Source organism: Alligator mississippiensis, chromosome 9 (genome assembly GCF_030867095.1).
Source record: "Alligator mississippiensis isolate rAllMis1 chromosome 9, rAllMis1, whole genome shotgun sequence".
Taxonomy (NCBI): Eukaryota; Metazoa; Chordata; order Crocodylia; family Alligatoridae; genus Alligator; species Alligator mississippiensis.
This window is the reverse complement of record NC_081832.1, coordinates 7,657,700-7,677,366: the sequence shown is the minus strand read 5'-3', so window position 1 is coordinate 7,677,366 and position 19,667 is coordinate 7,657,700. Positions and strand designations below refer to the sequence as shown.

Genomic DNA, 19,667 nt, shown 5'->3' with positions numbered 1-19,667 from the left:
CCAGCCCGGTCCAGCCCGCCGTGATGTCACGCTGCCTGTCGCGGGGCATGATGGGAGTATCCCGACAGATGCTCGGAGCCGCGCCACCGAGCAGAGCCGCGCCGCTCGCTGCCGTCGGGGCGCCGCGGCCGCCGGGCGGGGGCATGGAGCCGCCCGCCGCCCCCTGAAGGGGCCGGAGCCGCAGCCCGGGGCCGCGGGGGCTGCCCGGGGCTGGAGGATGCTGCCGCCGCCGCCGGGGCTGCCGCGCCCGCCCGCGGCCCCCGCTCCCCCGGCGTGACCGCCGCCCGGCGCCTGCCCCAGCCCCATGGCTGCAGCGGAGGAAGGGCCCGGCTGCTTCCTCCCCCGGGCCCGGTCGCAGAGTGACCCCAGCATCCTGACGGACCCCGCGGGCTCCGGCGGCGGAGAGCATCCAGGTACCAGCCCGCCCCCTCCCCGGGGCACCCCCGGGCGCTGGGGGGCATCCCTTCATCCCCTGGGCAGGGCTGGGGAGGGGGCTCTCCTACACTACACTAGAAAGGAGCAGGCTGTTTGCCTGGCATCACCATGGAGACAGGAGGGAGCGGAGTCATAATTAAATGCTTCCCCCCCTACAAGAAGGTAATTTTCGCTGCATACAGCGGAGTCTAATCTTCTCATGGAGGGAGGTGGGGGGGAAGGTGCGTAGATCTCATTGCAATAAGTTGTTTATAAATTCAAGGGACACCCCTCCCTGAAGACCAGCTCACTGAGAGTAGTTTCAGCTTTGAAGAATAATTCAGTTACTCCAGAATTTAATATTAAAGTAATGATGGGCACCTTGTGGGGGGAGGGGGACAACAGCAACAAAAGAAAAACAACACTGGCTTTGCAGGGCCAAGACTTCTCTTAGTCAACTCAAAAAGTCCAGATAGGTTTAATGCGAGGTGATTACAAGGAGAGGCCTAATGGCAAGCAGCTGGAAGCAAAGGCCAAGATCCAGTTGACTCCGGGGTTTATATAAACAGTACATCATGTACGAGTTGTAAGGTTTCTTTATGAGAGTTACCGATACCACCCATGATAAACCAGTGCTGAGAACTGTATGGCTAATAGTGTGGGACAATAAAAGATATGTTGAGCCTAGCTGCCTAGTATACTGATTTTTAAATGCAGAACTTGGGTAGGGCCGGACCCAAAAGCCTGATGACGGCAGTGGGGAGAAGCCCATTGCAATAAATGTGTTTTGGGCCATAGCTTTGTCCCTGTCCTTTTGCAGATTAGTGATTAAATACAAGCTCCCGGCCCTCTTTGATGGGTTTGCTTGCCAACATTCCTTCCCTTTGAGGCAGAACGTAACTGTTAATAATTACGACAATTTTAAGTTTGATTCATTTCCCTTATCAAACAATTCTAAGCACCTTTGTTGCACTGGAACTAGATAAAAAAAAATAATGAAATAAATGGAAACAGTAGAGGATTTATCTCTGATGTCCAACTGTGCTGATACCCCAAGTAAAGGGAACAAAGGATGCCTCTTACATGAAGTGCTAGACTTTCTCCCAAAGGGGCAATCTTGACTGAAAGAGAGGAATGTGTATTTCTGCCATTTGATTTCTGAAGGCAGGGGTTATTAGTGAAAGGAAAATCATCTGAGATTTCAGCTCTTTCTTATATATTTCAAAGCAATCAAAAACAATTGGAAGCAGTAAATGTAACCATATAGACTAATTCTTAAAACCTTCTGATACATAAAGGAAAATAAACATACACTTTCTGCAAGGAGGAAGTGTTATTAATATTTAAAAAAACCCCTCACATTATTTTTCAATAACAATCCCACAATTAAGGCCAAATATCCCTATGGCATTGCAGCAGCTGCACAAAATTTGCAAGAAAAGCTCTTTCTTTTTTTCAAAAAATGCAGTACAATAACGCGTGTTTGTTTGTACGGGAACACAGTTTTGTGCAACATCACATTGTATAGATTAAGGAGACCTTCAAGGAAACTGAATTTATTTGTTCCTGTAATTTATCCGTCTGACTTGTTAGCTAACAGATTTACAGTATGTGGTATGTTTCTAATTTTGTGTAGGAGTGTCACTTTAACAAAGAATGCTACATGGTGCAACATTGTTGATAACAATACCTTTACATCTAATTTTATGTTATAGCATGAATATTCAATTACATAGTCATCTTACCTTCCTACCAGGTAATAGAACAGTTAAATTTTAGATTAGAGCTCTAAAATTAAACACACAGTCATCTAAGGATGCTGAGTCAAAAGAACTTCTTAAACATGGGTTATTTAATAGAGTAGTATTCATATATATGTCCCAACCCCAGCCCTACTAAAGTCTTATTACTAACCTCAGGTGATTGGAACTGTGTTCTTAATTTGATCTTTCAGGATTTTAAGATGGATTTAAAGGTATTTTCCTTATTCATTTAAAAAGAGAAGTAGTGATATTGGACAGGGTTTTTTAAATTTAAACTTAGTTATGCAGGCAAATGTGCTGATGCAAACTAAAACTGTGCATGAGAAATTCAGGATTTTTCTTTCTGAAGAACTTGTCATAATCACATCAGTCTTATTGAAAATATGTTTAACAAACTCTTGCTTCACAAAACACATCATTTACTTTAAAATGGTATTACTCACCATAGTGGTAAAGCATCATTTCCATGAATTGATGGTGGACCATCTAAAAAGAGTCAGAGGAGGGTGGTTGAGGGCTAGTTATTCATGTCACTGAACCGTTAACATAACCAAATGGCTTTTATAAGGCAGATGAGCCAAAATATCACTGACCTTGGCGGAACAAGGGTAAGATTTATTCAGGGATGAGTTGTTTTGGGGGTGGAGGGGAATCCATGATGTTAGGTATAAATAGGTTTTCCTTCTGGAGAGATTTTGTTTGTGGCTCAAGCCCTGACTGGGGTCTGCTCTGTAGCATTCTCATCCTAAACTCATGTTTGAGTTCCACTGTTTTCCCTGTCATGTGGGATACCAGTGGATGGTCAAAATCTTTGTCTGCTTTTTGCCATAGTGGCTTGTATTTCATTGAACAACAGGTCTACACTGTGAATATGGTTCCTTATTCAAAATGCTGTAACAGGTGTTAAATAACATGTTTTCTAAGGGGTTTCCCAGTAGTGAGATAGTCTTTGTTTAAAAAACTTGTATATTACTCCTCTTGGCTTATCAGGTTATAGCATGTATCTTTTGTGGCCCATTGTAGGCAGGCGTATGTTCAATGATACCAAACAGGTGAGGATGCAGATGAAGAGGCATTTAATTCTCTATCTAGAAAGACAGTTTTGGTGCAGTATTGGATTTCTTTTTTTAACTCAATTTTTCAGTTGAGTTGATTGAAGCACAGCAAGGCTCCATAACTTGCCCAAGGTCATATTCCTGCCAGTGCAATTGGTGCTTGAACCACTGGCAGGTCGATCAGTGGTTCAGCTGAGATAAAAGCCCAGAATTCCTTATGCAATTTCTGGCCCACCAGACTTCCTTTTGGCAGATTACGGGACAAGAGAATTGATGGAGACAGGGAAGTGAGTATGAATAGACTGCCCTGAAACAGTTCTTACCCTGTGTTAGAAAACCATCTCATTGTAATTGAATGCTATCTTATTTGGTTGAATATCATCTTGTGGCAAAATGCTTTGTAGAAGCTGCCCATGCTGATGTTAAAATTATCCCCTTCTCCCTTATAAAGGGTAAAAAAGTGCTTCTTTTCCAATATCAGAAAGTGATATCTGTAGTACTCATCTAGCCAGATCCCTCACAGATTCACCTCTGAAGATGTAGCTGAAAAACTATTTGCAAAAATTCTGAGTACCCACAGCTCTGGCTGATGCCCATCATAGATACAGTTACTCAGTGGCCCTGCTTACACATGCACTTAACTGGAGTAGACTAATTAGCTGTGGAGTAAAGTACCACTGTCTACATGGGTAATGCTATTAGGCTGAAGTAAACTAATTAATGCCACTGTAAGATCATACTGTCAGGGACAGTACTATCTTATGATGGGGTAATTAACTGCGATTTAACTCATGTGTAGATACTGATTGTGGGTATACGTTGCACCCAGTCAGCAGGGGACCAGCCTCTTGCCTGCCACCTAGCCACACAGCTCTGCACTTTCAGCACCCTCATGCCCCAGCAAGCCCCTCTGCTGCTCAGTGCCACCACTTGGAACCTGGGGCTGAGCCCCTTCCTTCTCTCCCCCCATTCCCCTAGCCCTGGCATAAAGTGCTCTGCTCCATCACACGTTTAGACGCTGCACTCAGGAATCGTTTATTCTGGCTCAAACTACTCTGGAGTTTATTGCTTTGAATAAATTGCATGTGTAGATGCACCCAGTAGCTCCAAAAAACCCAGACCCATTGTAAAACTTATCTGGCATATTTGTCTTTAAGCAAATGGAAAGTTTTTTTTATTATTGTGATTGACTACAAGATTACAGCAGATGCAGAGGATACTAATAAGTTATCTTCCAAAATACTACTGTGCAAAACTGTTTGAAAACATTATTGTATATTAATAATATATTATTAAATGTTCCTATAGCAAATAAGATAGATAAGATGTTCAGTATATTTAGACCAGCTGTATATTTAGCTGTTAATAGTAACACACCTTTCTAAAAACAAGCCTACAAATGTGCTAATTTAGATCCTTCACATGCATTTTAATTAAACAGCAACTCCTTGCGGTGATCTGTTAGCATATGACAGTCACAGTCTGAGAAGGAAATATGGACTTTAATTGTCTGCAGTAAGCATCATTGTGAAAAGGCTGTTTTCCTGACATAATTACTTATAGTATGGTGCATATACACACAGTATTATGTATAGAAAAGACTGCAAATAGTGCTATAAACACTGGACAATGAATTTTTTTAATAGAACCTAGTGCAGGGAAAGGCAACTTTTTTCAGCGACAGACTTTCCACCACTGCTGCTTGTCTTCACAAAAGCAGAGAGAGAGCACTTGCAGCTGCTGCTTCTCCCTGAGGTGGCATGGGGGCAGTGCTCACAACCAAAGTCCCTTGCCACTGAGTGCCACTGAAGCCCTGGATACATGGGCCAGATCCAGTGGTTTGACCAGCTAGATCTAGCACATGGGCCATAGGTCACCAACCCCTGACCTAATGTATTTGGATTCTTTTTCTTTCGGACAAAGCGAATGTATTTTGGCCCGAGATGCGGTCATCTTTTGCACCACCAGTGAGCTCAGGTGTATAGGCTCTTGAAAACTGGTGTTTTTTCTGCCCTGATGAGATATTGCAATACACAAACAATAATACAATATTGCAAAGACAAACATAGCGCCATAGGAACCTCCTGGCTTACTGAGTCCAGTTCCTATTATCACAGGCAATCACGCAACAAGCGTGTACTTACGGACTCCATCCAGAAGAGTCCATAAGTACATGTACTTAGGTCCCTCCTGCAAATAATCGCCAAAACAAAACAATAAGAATGGAGCAGGGGAGACAAGGGCACAGCCAGTGCTTTGGCAATTGCACCGTCAGGGAATTTGTTAGATAAAATATACTTGGATGACCCCCAGAGGACCAGTTTTTCAGTTCTTACTCAGGCATATTATCAGATTAAATTCAGCAGGAATTTTGCCTGAGTAAACTGTGCACAGTCCAGATAAGAATAAATTCAATACCTGCAAGGCCCATAAAAAACCATCTGAGCGCAACTGGGGCTTTTTTACACTAAAGGCTCAGGTCCAGTGGAAATGATGAGTTTCTTATGTACAGAAAGCAAGAAGTTCTTTGCATGATATCCTTTATTGGACCAACTGTATAGCTGGGATAGATTTAGACAAGGTTTTGAATGTAAAACACTCTCTGTCAGGAACAGAACACCCTTTTGCCATGATCTTATTCAGAAAAAAATTATCTTTGTTAGCACAGCATGATTAATGCTTGAGTAGTGCATCAGGGAAGGGGTTTCAGGTTCTTATACAAAAGACTTCCAGACTGGACAAGCTGCTCTGGATCCCACTGTAATCACTGGGCAGATTTTCCAGTGTTTTCAACAGGTTCATGAAAAGGCCTGAATTGACATCCTGTTGAAGTAGATTAGGTATACAATTTAATGCATCACTGAAATGCCATCACCTATGGGGTGATACAGCAGATGTTTAAATAGGAGACAAAAACTCTAGGAAACAATTTAGGACAATAAGCAAAACTCCTATGTAATATTGCAACTGCCAAGAGAATTTAAAATCGACAGCCTGTAAATTATTACTAAACTCAAGAATTGGTAAGAACACTAGGGTTAAACACAGAAACAAAGAGACTGGCAGAATAACCCCATGAAGAAAGAAGATGACAAGAGGAACTCTGTTAAACAAAGAGGTCATTTTAGGTAGATTCTTTCTCTATTCCCCCCCCCCCCCCCCCCCCCCCAAAAAAAAAAAAAATATTCAGAAGGGGGGAATTCAAGGAAGAGGCCTGGAATCTAACATTCAAAGTAGACTTCAACATCACCATTTGTGTGAGAGAGAGTTCCAGGAAGCCCAAATAGTGCCTTCATTGTATGAGTCTAGGAATCAAAGGCTATAGGAGAGACTGAGTCTCATAAATTGTAAAAAGAACACTGAGAAAAAACAGAAAGAGGAGGAAATCACTGTCTGACTTGGTATCCAGAAAAAAGATACTGAGAACCATAATAAAATGAAAGTGTCTAACTGCCCAACAGTTTAGATGCTGGGACTATGTCCTACCGAGTCAACAAACCTAATTTGCTGAAAGGTACATTGGTGCTACTGTGTCTGCTGCTACTTTGACCATTATTTTTCTGCCCCATGTCACTTCTGAACTGCCAAGCTAACAAATACTTTTTCAGTATGTGGTTTTCTGCGGTAGGGCACACATTTATTGACTCAACTTGCCAAGTATCTGTTGCATCTTGCTGTCCTCCAATGTAACAGCTATGGAAAAGCAGTAAGTTGCTGTGGGACTAACAGTAGCATCACATCTTAGAGTCACTGTTTCAGAGTGCATCAAATTCCAGAGTTCTAGGTGTAGGAACTGGTATGCCTTGCATATGTCAAAAGAAAACAGTGCTTCAGGGTAAAGCCTACACTCACTGAGGAAGGTGATTCTTGCCACATGGGACACTTAGCACATGTTTTATTTAGATTGTAGTAAGCATTACCAAAAGTTAGAACATGTTCTGAGCAGCTGCATGGTAATGCTTACTGTTAACTCCCAAGCCATTCGGCAATGGGCAAGGGGAGGCATGGGGAGCCGGTTGAAACTTTGGTGCAGTCCCAGGGCTGGGGCTGACAATCAACCCTGGGATTGTACCAGGGCCAGTTCAAGCCTCCAGTGTGGTCTAGGTGCTGGGATTGACAATCAGCTGATTATTAGTCTCAGCCCCTGCACCAGGTTGGAGCCTTGAAACATCACTCCTGCAGTGCTAGGACTGATAATCAGCTGATTGTCAGTCCCAGCCCCTGCGCACAGCTGGACCCAGTTGGAAATTTCAGTATGGCTGCAGGGTTGGGAGCAAAAATCAGCTGATTTTCAGTTTTAGACCCAGAACCAAGCCAGAGCTAGTCTGAGTCTCTTGTGCAGTCCTGGGGCTGGGATGCACAATCAGCACATTGTGGATCCCAGCTCTGGGACTGCAATTTCTTTTATTATCTCTGTGGAGTAGTCTGATCTTAGCTCAACACCTGGTACTTAATGCGATCTGGAGATACTCCTCACTGGACAAGGCATAACTTTGCTATGGTAAAATACAATGCAAGCACACTTGGCATGTATTTTCCTGCTTGAACACATGAATGCTTGTGTTTTAAGCACATTTAACACATGCTAAGTGTCTTGTGTGACATGGTTCTTAGTGACTACAAGTGGGGAAGTCTCTTCCTTCTGCAGAGTAGCTCTCAGTCACCAGACAGTTCAAAGTGGAACACTTGTGTTCCAGATATGCACAGCTGTATGCAAGCCAAATGTTGATCCATCCATTCAAAGAAAAGTAGCTTGTGTGATCAACATTAAGGCTGGGATTGTGGGGGAGAAATCCATTAAAAAGTTGACAATTGAGTCAACCTTTTATCTATTAAATCATTGTTCACCATTTATCACGTATTGTCATTCAGAAGATATTATGGCAAGGGATGCTCATGTAATTAGACAGTTATTTTGCCAGACAGATGAAAAGATGAGAATTACTGATATTTTTGTTTTTTTATGTTAATTGTCTTTGGACAGAAAGAGGCATTTATTATTGTTCAACAGAGGCCAGTGGAGAGCATTAGGGTAACAGACATAAGCAACTCCTTAGGGCAGTAGTTTTCAGCCTTTTTTCATTTGCTGGTCCCTAAAAAAAATTTGAATGGCAGTATGGACTCCTTTGGAAATTGTGAATAGAGGTGCAGATGCCTTTGAATTGTAAGTGTGGGTATTCACATACTTTTGATTGGTCATAGTCATCTTTCATGGACCCCTTAGACGTATTGTGTGGACACTTGGGGGTCTGCAGACCACAGGTTTACACTACAAACTGCTTAGATCTAATTCCACTCTGCCCAGTCAAACAGATTTTCCATATAATAATGAAATGGCCATAAACCACAGCTAGTTTAAAAGCTTCAGTTAGGTTACTTATTAATTGCCTCTTTGAGCTGAATGATCCCAGCCTTTTCAGTCTCATACCTAAGCCAGTGCATTCTATTAATTGTGCCTCTTTGCCCTTCAACAATGTCCTTCCAAACCAGCTGTATCTTTCTTCAATTAAATTGGCAAAAAGTGAACGCTGTGCTCCAGATGTGGTACAATAAGAAGCCTGTAAAGGTACTTCCAAAGAAACAATGTCACTCAGTAGACATCAGGCTTCTTCATTGTCATTGTACGCTAAACTGAAAATGTTAAATCTGACAGCATATCTAGTGATCCTTTTCCTCTAGGTGGTAACTAATTCACCGCCATTTTAGTTCAATTGTTCAGGCCTTATCTTTATCCCAGTTTATTGCTTTACGTCATTTCTTAGCTATGGGAAATGTTATGTTCAAAGATAGGGATGTAAGACTAGAACGGGCCTCCTGGGCCATCACATCATTCACCTAAACAAGAAACATTTACTGCAAGTCACCTGCATTTCAGTACACTATAATCATATCCCAGGACCCACTGCTGCACTTGTTCTTATTCCTTCATTTGAAGCCAATGGGATTATGTTCAGAGGCAGAGACCTTCAATATACAAATAAAAATAGGCACAATAGCAACTTTTTATCATCAAAATTAATACTCCCTCTGTATCATGCTCATGAACTCTTCTTTATTTAGGTTTCTGTAAAAAATATACACACCCCTAACTCTGGATGACCTCTTCGGTCCTTGGACCGATACTCTTTAATGTCTTCATCAGCGACTTGGACGAGGGAGTGAAATGTACTCTGTCCAAGTTTGCAGATGACACAAAGCTATGGGGAGAAGTGGACACGCCGGAGGGCAGGGAACAGCTGCAGGCAGACCTGGATAGGTTGCACAAGTGGGCAGAAAACAACAGGATGCAGTTCAACAAGGAGAAATGCAAAGTGTTGCACCTAGGGAGGAAAAATGTCCAGCACACCTACAGCCTAGGGAATGACCTGCTGGGTGGCACAGAGGTGGAAAGGGATCTTGGAGTCCTAGTGGACTCCAAGATGAACATGAGCCGGCAGTGTGACGAAGCCATCAGAAAAGCCAATGGCACTTTATCGTGCATCAGCAGATGCATGACGAATAGGTCCAGGGAGGTGATACTTCCCCTCTATCGGGCGTTGGTCAGACCGCAGTTGGAGTACTGCATGCAATTCTGGGCGCCGCACTTCAAGAAGGATGCGGATAACCTGGAGAGGGTACAGAGAAGGGCAACTCGTATGGTCAAGGGCCTGCAGACCAAGCCCTACGAGGAGAGACTAGAGAAACTGGACCTTTTCAGCCTCCGCAAGAGAAGGTTGAGAGGCGACCTTGTGGCTGCCTATAAGTTCATCACGGGGGCACAGAAGGGAATAGGTGAGGATTTATTCACCAAGGCGCCCCCGGGGGTTACAAGAAACAATGGCCACAAGCTAGCAGAGAGCAGATTTAGACTAGACATTAGGAAGAACTTCTTCACAGTTCGAGTGGCCAAGGTCTGGAACGGGCTCCCAAGGGAGGTGGTGCTCTCCCCTACCCTGGGGGTCTTCAAGAGGAGGTTAGACAAGTATCTAGCTGGGGTCATCTAGACCCAGCACTCTTTCCTGCTTATGCAGGGGGTCGGACTTGATGATCTATTGAGGTCCCTTCCGACCCTAACATCTATGAATCTATGAATCTTTTGCCCACCTCGCCGGTCATTTTAATAGTCTGAATCATCATCAGTTAATACTGTATTTAGGGACTTGATATACATTTTTGTGGAAAATGTGCTTTTGAAGTCACATTAGGAGATTAGAACTTCACTGAAAAATGCATTTGATGTTTCTCTCTTTTCTTCCCCTAATTCCAAATAGGCAAGCAGTGTGAATGTTACTGAGTAGTTATCTCATCCATTTAAACCTATTTATCCAAGATGTGGAAATACTATATTATATCATTGCTGGTAACCCAGATGGACTTTTATGATCTTCTGTTGTTTCTGTGTAGACCGCTGCATCTTAGGATCCCTGAAGGCCCTGTTTTGTTTTTTTTCTAATCAGGAAGCACATTCTTTTGGTCAGTATTTTGCACAGAATTCCTCCTAGGAGTGTTGATCCTTAAATAAGTGCAAGGTGATGATGATATTTATTAGAGGTGCACCGATACATTGGTGTGATATCAGATCAGCACTGATATAAAGAAAATTGACTATATCGGAAATTGGCCCAATGTGGCCAATAATTTGGTTGATAAATGCCCGTGTGTGCGTGTAGCTGCAGCACAGCACGCAGGAGGCGAGGAGCACAGCCTGGCAGTGTGGAGAGCTGCATGTAGCTGGTAAGTCTGTTGTGGTGAAAGGGGAGGGGGAGGGAACAGGCACTGGGGGGGCAGATCAACGGCCCCCCGTGGTGAGGGAGGAAGTGGGGCTGAGCCTGGGGTAGGCACTGCCCAGGCAGGGTGGAGTGCGGGATGGAGCCATGGCTTGTTCAGGGGGTGCAGGAGTGGCTCCCGTTACTCTGCACCGCTTGTTCAGTGGCTCCTGCTGCTCATCCAGGAGGGCATGGGGGGTGGTGCATGTGCCCCCGGATCTGCACAGGGTGGGCTGCAGCTGGGACTGGAGGCCTCACTGTGCTTGGGGCGGGTGGTAGCAGTGCTGGGAAGGGGCTACAGTGAAATTGGGGGGTGTCTGAAGCCCTCCCCATAGTCCCCCTCCCCGCGCTGCTACCACCCACCCCAAGCACAGCACTGCAGCCTGCTTGGCCCACCCAACACAGATCTGGGGGCATGACCCCCCCACCCCCGGTGCCCTCCTGGACAAGCGGCAGGAACAGCGGTGGGAGCCCCCCCACCCCTCCCCATGCCCCCCAGATGAGCCGCGGCTCCATCCTGCCCCCGCCTCGCCCCTCCAGGGCAGCGCCTGCCCCAGCCTCACTCGCATCCTCACCTTGGGGGGTGGGGGTGGGGGGGGTTGATCTCCAGCTGTATCAGAAATCAGATCGGTATCGACTGATATCCCTCCTTAAAAATCAGCTATCGGTATCGGCCCCCAAAATCTCTATCAGTGCACCCCTAGTATTTATTCTTCCCTAGCACTGTATGGGCCTGGAGTGTGCTTCTTTCCTTCACTGTTCCCAGTACTGACTGGCTTAGTTATCCTCAGTTCTGCAGATCTTTTGCCACCAAAGTATATGGAACACAAGAAAGGATTTCCCTCAAATGTGGAGACTAGGCACTCCATCCAGGTCTGCCACATGGCAGCGTCAAAACACCTTCACTAGACACCTAGCCTAACACTTTTGGAGCAGTTTCTAACATTATTTGTTTCCTTTGTTGGTTCAGATTTGATTTTGGCAAATAACCAGCGTTCAAATGTTTTGAATATTGCATCTCCCCTAGTTCCGACTGCCATCTCCTCCATGCACTGCAAGAAAGAACCCAGTCATGGTTACACAAATGCCTTTCTTTCCTTCTCAGCTGCAGCTACAATAGTCTGGCATTGTTGCCAAAGGCAGCATGGATGGCATTAGGCTTTGTGTAATGATGTTCGCACGTGATGCTTTTTAAATCAGTCAGCAATGACAGAGAGAGAAGCAGATAATATCTAGATACTGCATTTACATGTTTCAGTGAAAATAAGTTCTTAACCCGAGTCCTGGACAGACAAGCTTCAAACTGAGCTATACTGAATAAAAGCTCCTTTTCTTTCAAAGCTGGAATACTACGTACATCACACTGAAGGAATTACAGGCCTCTCTTGTGTAGTTGTCTACAAAGGGCATTTTTGTCCCCTCTTTAACTCTTCAGACGTTTCTATGTGTCATAACAGGGAACTGTCACAGAGTTGCAAAAATGATTTGGCTTCAGAGCCCATTGACACTTAGGCACATGACTACTTCCATTGTTGTTAATAATTGCATTATAATAATGCCTGCGGGCCCAAATGAGATAAATGCATGATTGTGCCAGGCACTGGACAAAACACCGAGTAAGAAACAGTCTCTGCTAAAAATTGTTTGCAATCCAAATAGGGAAAAGACAGATAAAAAAGATGGAATAAGAGGAAGCATTCCTCCCATTCTACCAAGGCCCCAAGAATAAACAACTTGTTTAAGATTACATTGGAAGTTCATTGCAGTGCTGGGGTTTGAATTTGGATTCCTCAAGTCCTGATATTCATACCCATAAAATCATTGCTCCTTTCTGAGGGATTACTCAAGTGGTGGAAGTTATTTATGTGCTTAGCTGATTGAAGAATAAAATTTTTTGAAAAATAAGTGACAAACATCCAAGATAGGGAAAATCAATTCACAGGAGACAGGTAGACTGTTTTTAAAATCCAGCGACAACTTCTGGTCCTGTAATTCCCAATGTCTGACAGGACTGAGAACAGATTAAGCAAGGATGCCTAGAAGACTTGGTGAGTTATGAAAGAAAAACTGTTGGCTTTCTGCTCCCAAGCACCTGACAGAAAGAAGTCTATGAAAAAACATGGGCAGGTAGATATGTGAACCATGCCTTCCCATACCTCAAGGGAAATCTGAGCTAGGAAGAGTCAAATGCTGACTCTGCTTCTTTGCTCAATATTGTTTCACCCACTTGAAAATAGGTATACACAAATACTTCGGGATGGAAGAGCTGAATTAATTCTGGTATTGAATTTGCATAATTAGGAACGTATTATAACTAGAGCTGCATCAGGTTAATTCTTCTCTTCAGTTATGTCCCTGGCCACATAGTGGTGAAAAACGGAACTGCCAGGAGACATTTATCAAAAAGCAAGGCAGACGAATACTTAGCATAATTGTAATAATATGCAAAGCGTTAAAATGTATTCCATGAAAGTGCAGTATGTGTTAGCGTGTAGAAAGCTGTTTAGCTTGAATCTGGCAGCAAAGGAGACAGAGTGATCAGCACTGATTTTGAGAGAGAAGCATTGATCTCATGAACTGAGATAAATAGATCCAATTGTAGAGGATTTTAAAGTTCAGTTGTTTTCTCTGGAATTTTATAATTTGAAATGTTTAAACATGAAGAACATTATGGAAAAATTACACATCCTTATTGAGACCTCCTTATTTTTTAGCCAATGGTAGGCACAACTCAATTGTACAAACACACATTCCATTTGCACATGCATAATAATTTCTGTGTACAATTACTTGATTTTCTATGCATATTAAATTAATCATATGCTCCAGGTATGAATTGAGACGCTTTAAGATGAATCAATTAATGTTTGTACAACACTTTGAAAATGTAATGAGTTATGTAAGTGCTAAGTGCTGTGTTTTTCTAGGAGCAGTTAACTGTTTACTTTAGTAATTAAAGTGACTGTATATAAAATTTATTGCAAGCTTTAGCTTTGAGACCCTGTTTCAAGACTGGCCAATTAGTGCTTTTGGGAATGAAAGGGGTAACCCATTAAGGTATAGCATTTAATCAATTGTTTCTTACCAAATTAGTGGTTTTGCAATGTGCAAGTTAATGTCTAGAATTAATTATGCTGGCTTCTGTAAGCATTCCTGCCTTATACATACCAACAGGCAAGTAAAGCTAAATATGAGAGCCTCATATTCATTCTTATCTAGCTAGAGTTTAAATAATAATGCAATGGATCTTTTGTGCCCATTCAATCCAGTGCTTTTGTTTGAATTCCAAGTTGATTTATTGTCTGTAATGTATACACAATTTATAGATGCTCTAGGGAGCACCTACAATAACCACATGAAGCAGGTCAATAATTTGATGCTTGAGCTACATAAATATTTCAATGAGATGGTCTTAATCAAAGAGTATCTGATCTTGCTTTCTGCAGTGCTCTGTTATTCCTTTATAACACATGGCTCAAACATATAGGCATATCAATAAATATGTAAGAAATACATAAAACACTGCATGGTGATTTCATTTAAAGCAGAGATATGGGTAGGTTGGTCTGCAAAATGGGGATTAGATAATACATTCCCTGTTCTATTTGTTTTAACACCCTCAACCTACCTACTGCTACTTAACTGGGAACTGGACTAGCTGACAGTGGTGCAGTGCCCTGTGCCAGACCCTCCACTGTGCCCTCTCTGCTCCTGTTCAGATCCCTCTAGCCCTTAGCCATGGAGTCACCTCTCCTGCATTCCCCCCATTGATTTATTGTGAGTGTTGCTGTCTGCTTTCATTCACTTACACAAGCCTGTATCCTGTTCTCCAACCATTGTTGAGGCTTCCTGCTTCCAGCCCATGCTGAGACTTGTTCTTATAGCCTTGACACAACCTGGAAGCAAGGCAAAGGCAGCCCTGGGTGATGGAAGGAAGAGAAAAACATGGAAAGCAAACACTCCATGTCATCATTTGGAAACTCAGTTCCCAGCCCACACGCAAATGTTGATGCCTCAGGCAGGTTTACTCATACCCTGTAACCAGCTTTGCTAACTTTGGGGCCTACAGACAAAATGTTAGGTGAAAACAGGCCATTGGGAGGATTACCTGGTTTTTATTTAGTGGTTTAATTTTAATCACAAATGATATGCCTCTCTATGGGGTATTTAGGAAAGTTGGTCCAGATCCTCTGCCCCATTCTGAATGCTCTTTGCTGCTTAGGCAAAGCAGAACTGGGTGTTCTCAGGTGGGTGTCCTCTGGTGTAGGTGGGATCCCAGGGGAAGAAAGCCTGCCTAGCCTGCCTGGAATCGCACTGCACCCAAATCTTGTGGTGCTGGGGATGGTCTGCAGTAGCAGTTGTTCTGGCCAGGGTCTCTTGTGCTCTAGCAAGACTCAGCTCCTAGAGTTAGACTGCTTTGAGCTATGCTTGGGTGGTGGATGGAGAAACTGGCTGCCAGATTAGAGGACTGGAAAGGCTGAACAAAAGCATCTTGCCTTGAAGTAACTTTCAAGGTCCTGCAGAATGCAGTTGGACTGGATCTGAAAAGCTCTCTCTTTGGGGAGGAGACAGGAGAGGGAAATTGTCAAGAGGAGCTGGAATAGGTTCTGATGTTTCCATCCCATTAGCAAAATCACACATTATGGTCAAGTGGGTAATAGCCCACCAAACAGACACTTCACAGACTTAATGAATTATTCTGAATTCTGCAAGTGGCTTTCTGATGTTTTAGAAGTCAGTCAGCTGAGTGGCTGTGGGGAGACTGCACGAACAGCCTGGAATCCTGACTGCCGGAGCAGCAGGGAAAGTGGTAGTGTGTCTTAGCCAACGGTAAGGGCAAGAGAGCAGTTCAGATACAGGGTGGGATTTTCATGAGCTGCAAAGTGACTTTGGAGTGCAAGTGCCATTGCTTTTTTTTTTTTTTTTTTTTTTTACTAGGATTGGAGTAACTTGAAAGTCCTACTCTTGAGGCAATACACTGTCTATGGCCAAAAATATCAAAACTGGGTGCTAAGTATTAGAGTACTAAATTTATGTTTTTGCATCTAATGGTGAGATTTTCAGAAGCATCTATGGGAGTTAGGCACTGAGTTCTCATCAAAAGTCAAATGAGAGTTGGGCACTTAATACCCTTATATACTTCTGAAAACCCTTACATGAAGTGGTCACTTTTTAAATGTGGAAGTGCAAACGTGCATGTGTTGTCTCCTGTAACCTACTGCTACTTCTCTTTGTTGCCTGAGCTTGTTACTGTATGTAACCCATGCTTGACAATAGCTGTTTTAACTTAACTTCTCTGACAAAGTTTGTATTTTTTAGATGGTGCTATTTTCTGAATTGTGTAAACTTTGCATTTATAAGGGTGGGTAACAAACAAATCACCTCAAATTCAACTTGATCCTCTGAGAAGAGTTATTCAGATTTGGGGTACCAACTTCCCATGATTATAGAAGGTTCAAGAGCTTGAAATAGAACCTCATAGATTTGGCAGGAATCTGGTTTTGCTGTGGCTATCCAACCATGCCTAAAAGCTAGGAACTTTTAATTCCCAACATTAGCATTAGAGTAACTGCTATGGCAGAAAAAGAATGGAGTTTTGGTTTGCACTGAGATCTATGAATGGAAAATGAAGAACAAAAGTAAACTGTCTTGATAACTGGCTGAGGCTTCAGCCATATGCAAGGTATAGCTGGAGGAAACCTAGCTATCTATTGTAGCGCCACCAGCACATAATAAATGTAAGCAAGTGTATCATCATCTTGGATTCCCCTTTCATTTATGCACACTGTGCCAGTCTTAGAGAATGGATTGTTTTACTATGAATACCGAGACCGAGAGTGGTCCAAAGCTGAGCAGGCCAAGTTCTTGCAGGACACACAAAACTTAAATCTCTACCAAAAATGGTGACACTGTTAGATCTGTAACAGCAAACATCAACCATAGCTCCAGGCTAATTCCCTTGAACCTTCAAACTAGCTATTAATGTAACAGATGCCAAGGTGAAATGCTTATTTTCTTAAGCAAAGACAGGGTTTGTGAATTGCCGCTGTCGGGACTGATAGCACCAAGGAAGAATCTGTTGTTTATGGTGCACTTCTCCCACCTTGTTCCAACCCAGAGAATACGCTGTGATGAAGCCAGGATAAAGAATGCATGCCAGCAAGCCCATTATTACAGCAAAACAGGCCTTAGAAAGGCAGAATACTGTGGAGGGGTGGGCATATTTTAAAGACGATACTCACAACTGCTCAACACGGTCTAGCCCAACATTACCTTCATGATCCCGATAAAGTTCCTTTTTAAACATCAATATTTGTTATAGCCTATTTTTTAAAAGTGACCCAATAAAATCACTGCTGTGGCATTAAGTAACAGATGTTGCATCTACTATACTAGCTATACTGTAGTACAGATGTGAGCCTGATAGACCAGTGTTATCTGTTCTTCTGTTATCTTGTGCAATAGGCTGATAACTGTTGACATGGTTGCAACTTTTCACCTGTTTTCAGTTCATGTTCTCCCCTGTCACTTTCTTAAACTCAGAAAAATAGATCTGGAAGGAACTTCAGCAGATCATCTATTCCAACCCCCTGCTCACTGCAGGATCATCCGTGACAAAACCTTTTCCTCCGAGCACTTGTCTAACCCACTCTTAAATACTTCCAAGGATTGAGACTCCACAAACCCGCTTGTTTGCCCCCTACATCAGGGTGACCAACCTGTGGCACATGTGCCGTAAGTGGCATGTGGGCAGTCTTTGTGCATGTCACATGGCAGACCAGAGACAGGACAGGGAGCACAGCAACAGACAGAGAAGGAAGCAGAGCAGCAGATCAGGAGCCTGGGGCAGGAAGCAGAAAGCAGAGCAGCATATCGGGCAGGGGACGGGATTCCAAGTGGCACTTGGGGAAGTTGCAGAGCTAATTTGTGGCATGCCAGCCAAAAAGGTTGCCCCCTACTGCCCTACATCAAGGCTCCTCTTCCCCCATCCTTTCACTCATGACTTAAGTTTTCTCTTCCTTTTGATAATGCTGCTGGCCTCACATTCTTGTCATTCTCCCTGTCACGTTCCTTGGAGACTGCCTTGTGCCATAATGGATAGCGGGCAACTTTGAAGGGTGTTGGGAGGAGAATCCAATGTTCCCGGCCATCTAGACTGGCCAGTGCCCCTATGCTGGAAGTCTGGCACTGCTCCAGAAAGCTGAAGTGCATGGGTTGAAAATCACTGTCTGGATCACTAGTGCAGAATACTAATATTAAAAAATAAAGGTAAGGTACAGAAGCACACTGTAGATTGGACTTAGGCTGCAGCAAAGATTTCTGTGTAAAGAAAGAAAACCAGAATTCTCTTCTGGATTCATGACCTACAGGAGAGTACAGCTGACAGAACTTAGCCTGATGAAGAAACATCAGAAACAGGTGCCATATATAATTTGCAAGGCTGAAGACAAGAGTCACATTACTTGACATGGCAGGTACACCCCAATGCTACCTTCACATTCTCTCTCCTCTCAGTTTACCACGCTGGTGACATGGGGTTTAAACAAGGGCAGCCTTTGGTTAAGAGTGCTTATCCTGGAGAGTGGTAGACAGGCCCTGGGAATTACCACTCAGCTTCTGTTCCTTCTCTGCTAGTTGTGTTCTTGGGCAAGCCACTAACTTCTGCTCCATAGTGCCCCTATCTGAAAACTAGGATGCAAGTCTTGTATGATTGCTGATAAGCAGGGATCCTGGTTTTCTCTGATTTAAAAAAAATCCCCAATTTTTGGATTAAAAAAGCAATCCAAAATCCACATTTTTCCATGATTAAAATGAAGCACCACTATATCTCTCTCTATTAGTGGTGTTTCATTTTAAATCATGGAAAAATATGGATTTTGGGCTGCTTTTTAAATCTGAAAATTAGGGATTTTTTTTTAATTGGAGAAAACCAGGATCCCTGCTGGTAATCTTGGCAAATTGATGATTAGGAAGAGCTTGGAGACTATTGGAAGAAAAATCCTAGAGGGGGAAAAAGAATCATTTTCATTATTGAAAAACTGCCCTTGGCAGGGGGTGGGGGGGAAATTATATGTGGGGTTCCTTAGTGCCTTTTTGTAGCAAGTGTGGGTTGGGAAGCTCCACCCTAATCCCATTTAGCATGAGCAGCAGCCATAGCTATAACCAGGGATAAGACCTGGCAGAGGCAGAAGACTCTGGGAAGGGAGGGATGATTCCCAGAGGTGTGTTTTTTTCATTTGCACTGGAAGAAAATGCAGGTTTCTAATAGCAGCAATGGCTCTAATGAAATGAGTTAGTCTCTTTGGGAGGCTGGAGCTGCACTTGCTGACTGCATGGATGGGAAGTTTAATGGCACGCATCTCCGAAGGAGAAAGCGCAGAGCAGAGTGATCATCTCTACTGCCTGCTCCAAAGTCCTAAACCAGAAGGCCTCAACCTCATTCAACTCAAGGCACCCTTTGTTAGACTCAAGGCACCCCTTGGAAAATGCAAGCTCTTAGTTTTTACTTGTTTTTTGACTACAGAAAGATAACAGAGCAAGTCTTGTTTCAATCAAGCTACCCTTTGTTTTACAGTTCTGTCTGTTAGCTACTCCTGGTAATGAAGCTCCTATTTCACAGTCCAGCAGACTGTTTTTAACTCATTCCAATGAAGCTATATTTGTTTTTGCTTCACTCTTAAATTGAATAA

General features: G+C 43.3%; 1 protein-coding gene across 5 annotated transcripts in view; it reads left to right on the top strand.

The window, feature by feature from the left end:
* Positions 1-240: 240 nt before the first annotated feature.
* Positions 241-19,667, top strand: part of PHACTR3 (phosphatase and actin regulator 3) — a 162,005-nt gene continuing 142,578 nt past the window's right edge. For 3 of the 5 annotated variants that reach the window (XM_059713224.1, XM_059713223.1, XM_059713221.1), the window contains exon 1: positions 242-413. In XM_059713224.1, the coding sequence (XP_059569207.1) occupies positions 305-413 (109 nt within the window). In that variant the 5' untranslated portion in view covers positions 242-304. Of the gene's footprint in view, positions 414-19,667 lie in introns of all 5 variants that reach the window. The other 2 variants (XM_059713222.1, XM_019484478.2) reach the window with 1 other exon arrangement.